Raw genomic sequence first — 7656 nt, forward strand, 5'->3', positions numbered from 1 at the left:
ACATTTTCTCTGATTTATACATTTGGAATATAGCCGCGGGACTCAATTTGTGTCTGCTGCCTCTAGGCGAATGATCTGATTTGCGTCTTCTCAATTCAGATTTATCTCTCAATTAACACTTCTTTCTGGCAACTTTCTTATTAGGGGTCCTCAGTTTCGTGCCCAAGCAAGTCATTAACAATGAGATTGGATCTTAATTAGCATCTCAGGCCGGAAAAAAAAAAAAAAAAAAATTAGTGATGGGGATGCAGGCAAGGATTTTCCAGTTAGAATGGCAAAACTGTCTTACCAGAATATGGGTTTCCATAGACAAGACCTGGATTTTGTCCAGCACCTCCTTGATCTGAAGTAGGCACTTGACATGGCAAAGAGTCAAAATCCAGACCCATGTAACTCAGCAATCTGCTGTTCTCTTTCTTTAAGAGCTAATGATAGAGGATTTAAAACATATTGAAAGACAACAACAAAGAATGGTTAGCAGGAACCAGCTAGGATACATCCATTAAAGTAGTTCTCAATTAATAATGTGGAATTATGAAGCCAAATAACTAATAATCCAAAATTTTTCAGAAAGGGAACAAATAGCCTCAACAGTCCAAAGATCTAAACTTTTTATATATGAATTTAAATATATTTACTAAATTTCATTTATATTAATACCAAAAGAATTTTAAATCTCTAATGTATCCCAAAACTAAAAGAGAAGGTGCAAAAAAAGTCTTTGGACATATGAGGGTAGCAAGAGCTATATATTAAGATTGAAACTGTTATATTTTATTGGGAGCAGAATGTTTCTTTCAATTTCCTTTTTAGAACAATTTATTTACAAAATGTAAAATTCATCTGATATAATTTTCCCTTTTTCATATTTTATCCCATCATATGGATGGACCACCAGAGAGAATGAAAGGAAAGAAGGGAAGGTGGGAGAAAGGTAATGAGAAAGGCCAAGAATGAGAGAGGAGAGAACAAGATACAAGTGGCACAGATAGCATGTAGTTTTTAGAAAAAAGAAAATTAATAAATTTCCCTTAAAATCTTTTTTTTTTTATTTTTGTATTGTTGGTTGTTCAAAACATTACATAGTTCTTGATATACCATATTTCACACTTTGATTCAACTGGGTTATGAACTCCCATTTTTACCCCGTATACAAATTGCAGAATCACATCAGTTACACATCCATTGATTTACATATTGCCATACTAGTGTCTGTTGTATTCTGCTGCCTTTCCTATCCTCTACTATCCCCCCTCCCCTCCCTTAAAATCTTAAGAGGGTTTTACTACGGTTCTGTACAAAGCTTCCAAATACCAGATCTTCCTCTTCTTCTGGATTGGTCAGTATATAATCTGACCCCTAACCATCAGACAAACCACAAAAACAGGATTTCAAATTCAAAGAATAATTATCTAAATCAAGAGAATGAAAATGACAAGACCAGAAATAGACCCCAAAGATCATCTACTATCATTAAACACATTGGCATAAGTAATATAATCAAAACTTGAAATTATGAAGGAGGAATTAGTGTTTATGGAGTTTCAGTGTTACAAGATGAAAAGTTCTAGAGATATGTGATACAGTATGAACATACTTAAAATAGCACACTGAAATTATTACAACAGTACATTTTATGTTATATAGTTTTTTAGCCACAATTTTAAAAAGAAAAGAAAAAAAAAGTAAAAGTAGTCACTTTGAGGCATAGCTCGAAAGGGTTACAAAAGTATAGAGATGTAGGAGGTAGACATGGGGCACATGCCTGTATTCCCAGGGACTCAGAGGATAGCAAGTTCAAGATTAGCCTCAGCAATCTAGTAAGACCCTATCTCAAAATAAACCTGGGGGTGTGGCTCAGTGGCACAGGGTTTCTTGCTTCAATCTCCTCCCCTCAAAAAAGATATAGGACTGCTGGAACTGTGGATCTAATAATAACAGTGAGAATACACAGGTCTTTGATACTGGGCATGGGAATGATTTCAAGTATCATCACTGTATTTGCTGTCACTGCAATCAGTGAATCAAATCAATCAATAATATTAACAGTGTTTAACACACAGAAGATAATCAATATTGGTTGGATCAGTTTATGAACTGATAAGTAAATAAATGCACAGCATCTGTAGGGGCCTACCATGGGTCCTGCACTGGCACAGACAACCACTTCTCCTGGTTTGGTAACAGAGAAAAAGGAAAAAGTCATGCTTAAGGAAAAGGGTCCCCTCACTAATATAAATTTGATGTAGGATATCACACCCTCCCCACCAAAGACAATACTTATAACAATGATGAAGTTAAAAGCAGTAAGTTAGGTCTTCAACATGGCTGCTTCTTTCAAGATGACTATTGCCATGCCAAAAAAATTTCACCTTTAGAACAAAGAGATGTTTTCTGGTAGATAAGAAAACTAGACCTGGGACAGTTTCACCCACTGTTTATTCAACTTTCTGCATCTTTCAGCCACTGTTCTCTTTCCCCTTAAAACTCTGGATTTTCCTACCTTTTTCCAAATACTTACATCATTTTCTCTTTCCATTCTCTCTTTCTCTCTCTGCAGAACATCACATATAATCTTGTTCTCACTCAGTCTTCTTGACAGGTCAAAATTCTCATCCTGCCAATAATTTAAAAATTAGAGTTAGGATCACATATTGCAACTTGGGTCCCTGGTGGGAGACTGTAGAGGATCTGACCTTCCAAAGGGCATGGGACTGAGGTGGAGAAGAAGGGACTGCAGAGAAAGGTGTGGTACTATGAACAGGGTATTGACTTACAGAAGTCACTTAACCAAATGCTGGAAGGCCTAAACTGGCATTAGGATTGCCAGGGTTTATTTGGTATAGCTGTAAGTAAGCAACTAAAGAGAAAAAGTAAGCTTGGGGAAAAACCTTAAGACTGATATATCAGAATTAGGGTTAAAATGGAGCTTGTTTAATCCCACCCAACCATGAAACAATCCTGTTTATTTTGAATAAGTATCTCACTCCATGAAACCTGTAGCACTCAGGTTTAGGTTGGTGTGATTCCCCTCCCAGGGTGAGGAAAGGTATCTGGGCTCAAGTTCCACTGAGAAGGAGGAATACTGGAAGGCACTTGTCCCAGGTTGCAAGGAACCCAGACTGGGGTCTTGAGCTTCCCAGAATGACTGGTTGACCTAACTAGGTTCATACTTCAGTATTTTCCATCTCCTACTTGTATATACACACATGCGCGTACCTCACAAACACACTTAAGCTAATCCTACTAGTTGTGGTTTTTGTTCCAAGATTTTTTATTTGAATGCTGGTGCCCAAACTGCTGTGCGCTTCTAGCCGACCCTGAGGTAGTAATGCGAGAGGGGGCTACCCGATGACAGTGCTGACTGCAGGCTCCTTGCTCCCCATCCCCACTGGCTCCTGCTGGCTCTTCTGGTCCTGCTTCACTTCCTCAAAAGGCAAAAATAAGAAAGGACTGAGTCTGCACAAAACCGGCTCAATGGTTAAAAAATTTCCCTGAAACCCATGGCTAAGCTAAGGCCTATATTTCCAGGGATACCCCAGACTGGCTTCTGGTCTCACACTCCATCCCTCCCTTTCTAGTAGGAAAATTTTCTCCTTATCAAGGGTGTACATTTTGGGGACTTGGTCTAAGAATCACAAACCTTCAGACCCCTTGCTTTCCTGGGCCCCTTATCTCTGTCACCTACCAGTGCAGCAGCCCTGAGTTGCCTGATCTGTTTGTGGAGTCGTTGGCACTCTTTGTACTTCTCTAAGAAACAGGCTTTCCCGGCCTCTACTTTTGCCTTTAAGCGTTCCACCTCTTGTACTAACTGCTCCTCCACTGTTGTTTTCTTGTTCCTAGGCTCCTGAAGTATAAGACACATAGTCCTCACAGTTAGAGGCCTTTCTGGATGCATGAGAAATAAAGAATTGCAAATGAACAGGTGGAGAATACTTGGGTCTTGAAAAATATTCCATAAAAATCAAGGAAGGGGTTTGGGGTTGTGGCTTGGGGTACAGCGCTTGCTTAGCATGTGTGAGGCACTGGGTTCGATTCTCAGCACTGCATATAAATAAATAAAATAAAGGTCCAGTGACAACCAAAAAATATTAAACAAACAAACAAACACCACAAAGAAACCCAGACCTGTCATAGGGAGCTTCCAACTTTTGAATGACTATTGATTAAAACTAATTTCTTTAGAGACTATTAGGAACTGGGGAAGGGGGTCTGGAGGAAGTAAGAGAGAGGGAGAATCAGAGGGTAGAAGGTAAGATAAACATAATATATGCATGTGTAGAAACAACACAGTGATACTCATTAATTTGTACAATTAATACGTGCTAACAACATCAAAAAAAATAATAATAACTTCTTTGCCAAATCAGACATCACTAACTCAAATGTGCTTAAGGGGAAATGAATTAAATAACTGAATGCAACCTATCAGTGAAGACTGAGCTGGGGTGTATCTCAGTGGTAGAACACACGCTTAGCATACACAAGATACTGGGTTCAATATCCAGCACCAAACAAGCAAACAAATAAAAAAATAGTGAAGCTGGGTGTGTTATTCCAGCTACTAGGATGGATGAAGCAGGACAATCACAAGTTTGAGGCCAGCCACTCCAACTTACTGAGTCCCTGTCTCAAAATTTAAAAAGGGCTGAGGATGTAGCCCAGTGGGGGAACACTTGCTTAGCATATGCCAGGCCATGGGTTCAATTTCCAGTACTGTAAAAAAAAAAAAAAACAAACAACAACAACAACAAAAAAACCCAGTGAAGACTATAGTCAAATGGAGTACACACAACCTATCTAAAGTGAGTGTAGCTCCTCAGCACCAGATGTTACAGCACTGCTGTAAAGGAACATGGACTCAGTTTTGATACTCTAAATTTTTCAAAAGAAGCTAGAAACAATTTTTTTTTTTTTTTTTTTGTGAGGGGGTACTGGGGATTGAACTCAGGAGTTTAACCACTGAGCCATATCCCCAGCCCTTTTTAAAAAATATATTTATTTTTTAGTTATAGGTGGACACAATACCTTTACTTTATTTTATGTGGTGCTAAGGATCAAACCCAGTGTCTCTCACATGCCAGGCAAGCACTCTACCTCTGAGCCACAACCCCAGCCCCTTGCCAGTCCTTTTTATTTAAAAAAAAATTTTTTTTTTTAAGTTGTTTAGGGCCTTACTAAATTGCTGAGGCTAGCTTTGACTTACAATCCTCCTGCCTCAGCCTTCCAAGTTGCTGGAATTATAGACATTCACCTGGTAAAATGTAATTTTTTATGAGAAAAATTCTCAGATTATCTTCAAATTCTGGTAACTAATTCAATTTCTAAAAAGGTACCACCTAAGCCAAATAAAGCATTTTCCTTTCTTTTTACTTTATCTGTTTTTTAAGATAGGATCTTGCTTTGTTGCTCAGGCTGGTCTTGAACTTCTGGGCTCAAGTGATCCTCCCTCCTCAGCCTACTGTATCTTATGTATAGTAGGTACTCAAAAACTGACTGAATATACTTGACTTATAAATGATGTATATATGATGTGGGTTACATTGCAATAGTTGTCCCTCAAGTACGACTTCTCACTACCTTATAGCAATTCATAAATACAGCTTCCAGGTACCTGTCGGCATCATGAGGCTTCTTTTCCAACAATATATTACAGGAAATTATTAGTTAGTTATAAGAAATTATTAATCAGTCAGATTTTCACTATTATATTGCTATAACCCAGAATGACTTATAATTATAATAACTGCTATATATTAATTATAACAAAATTCACTTTTAATTGTTGGAGTTATCTGTTATAGAGCTATTTATAACCATTAATTTGTCTGCCCCACAATAACCCTACAGGAGGAAATAGGAGTTATTTTGTATGATTCCTAGCCCCAGGATCTATCTATAGTAGTAACTTGTCAGGATGTCTAATTCTCAATATCCTTTATCATTCATCACATGTTATACATGCCCACCTCTCCTAAACATTTTGTAAATGTCAGATTCTCTATCCTTTTGGTAGCAAGTAACCAAAAGTGAATGCCATTCTAATCTGTCTTATTTATCCTCTTCAGTATCTGAAAATAGACCCTCATTCTTCTTTCTTCAGACTCCCTCCCACATAGTCATGCAAAGACAGACATGCCATTAACTCCTGTTGTTTCTTCGCTGCAGTAGTTTCTTTCTGCTTCATATCCTCCACTATCTGCTGGAGCTTCTTCTGTTGCTCCCTCTGCACAAAAAAACAGATTTTGATATTACTGACAAGAAAAAAAATACACACACATACACCCCCACATACTGGGGACGTGCCTGCTAAACTCATGAACAAGCAGAATACAGAGGGAAAGCTATCTCTTAGTTGTCTATAAAGTCATGAGATAAGCTTGCATAAGATGGCTTCTTCTGAGACATTTCTCATAATCAGAGATATTTATGTATGTGATAAAGAAAGAACAATGAATATTTTCTTATAAATGCCTAAAAATGCTATTTTCTTCCATGATTCTACCTGTTCAGTCAAACTGAAAAAGAGTTGGTCATTTTCCTTTTTCAGATGTTCCAACTGTTCTGCTTTATCTTGATCTCCCTGAACAAGCTTTTCCATTTCCTTCTCTTGAGTTGACAGCTGGGCCTAAAGCAAAAACAGTGAATACAACATCAAGATATAAAAGGAAAACTAACCAGGAACAATGCCAAAACTTTAATATGTAAAAACAAAGGAATATGTTTCCCTAGTAACTCTCAACTGCCAAAAAATCCCTTAGAACTCTTACTTTTCAGCTATACCTTAATTCCTAAGAATCTAAGACTCACCTAAGTGAAATAAAATGAACCACTCTTTACATTAAAGCCCTTCTTTAAGGCACAGATTCCTAAAAATGACAGCAGTTCTGCTATCTGCTTTACATTACAAGCTTTTGAGTAAGATTTTGCCTGAAAAGATTTTATGGCATGGATGGTGGAAAGAGACCCCCATCATTATATAATATACATGTATGAAAATGTGAATTTGGTGTCAACATACCTTATATACAAACAGAGATATGATAAATGGTGGTATAAAGGTGTATTAAGAATTGTATGCAAAAAAATAATAAGAGAGCTCATGTATAATGGCATGATTTGGTGTGAACATACTTTATATACAGAGTTACAAAAATTGTGCTGTGAATGGATAATTATGAATGTAATGCACTCCACTATTGTCATGTATGTAAGAAATAAATTTTAAAAAAGAAAGGAAAAAAAAAAGATTTTATAGCTAAAATAAAAGGGTTTGAAAACCATGGTATAGATGACCGTCATCCATCTTAAGAGTTTATGATACAAAAAAATTGAATGAGCTACTCAATTACTTGTGGGCTATAACTATTTTAAAAATATATGTATGTGTGTGTGTGTGTGTGTGTGTGTGAGTCACCTGGTTCAAGAATGGAAAATACAGGGGCTGGGGATGTGGCTCAAACGGGAGTGCGCTCGCCTGGCATGAGTGCGGCCCAGGTTCGATCCTCAGCACCACATACAAAGATGTTGTTATGTCTGCCAAAAACTAAAAAATAAATATTAAAAAATTCTCTCTCTCTTAAAAAAAAAAAGATATGAAGAGATGAAAAACGGTCAAAACTAGTATATTTAAAAAAAAAAAAAAAAAAAAAAAAA

General features: G+C 37.1%; 1 protein-coding gene across 5 annotated transcripts in view; it reads right to left on the bottom strand.

Annotated features, from left to right (window-relative positions):
• The window catches only part of Calcoco2 (calcium binding and coiled-coil domain 2), a 34101-nt gene that overhangs the window by 6826 nt on the left and 19619 nt on the right, over nt 1–7656 (bottom strand). For 4 of the 5 annotated variants that reach the window (XM_015495525.2, XM_015495526.2, XM_048789528.1 and 1 more), the window contains exons 8-11: nt 6506–6628; nt 6140–6226; nt 2522–2617; nt 290–425 (exon numbers count right to left, since the gene is read on the bottom strand). In XM_015495525.2, the coding sequence (XP_015351011.1) occupies nt 290–425; nt 2522–2617; nt 6140–6226; nt 6506–6628 (442 nt within the window). Of the gene's footprint in view, nt 1–289; nt 426–2521; nt 2618–3348; nt 3429–3688; nt 3848–6139; nt 6227–6505; nt 6629–7656 lie in introns of all 5 variants that reach the window. The other variant, XR_007342658.1, reaches the window with a different exon arrangement.

This window comes from Marmota marmota, unplaced genomic scaffold, assembly GCF_001458135.2.
Source record: "Marmota marmota marmota unplaced genomic scaffold, marMar, whole genome shotgun sequence".
Classification (NCBI taxonomy): Eukaryota; Metazoa; Chordata; class Mammalia; order Rodentia; family Sciuridae; genus Marmota; species Marmota marmota.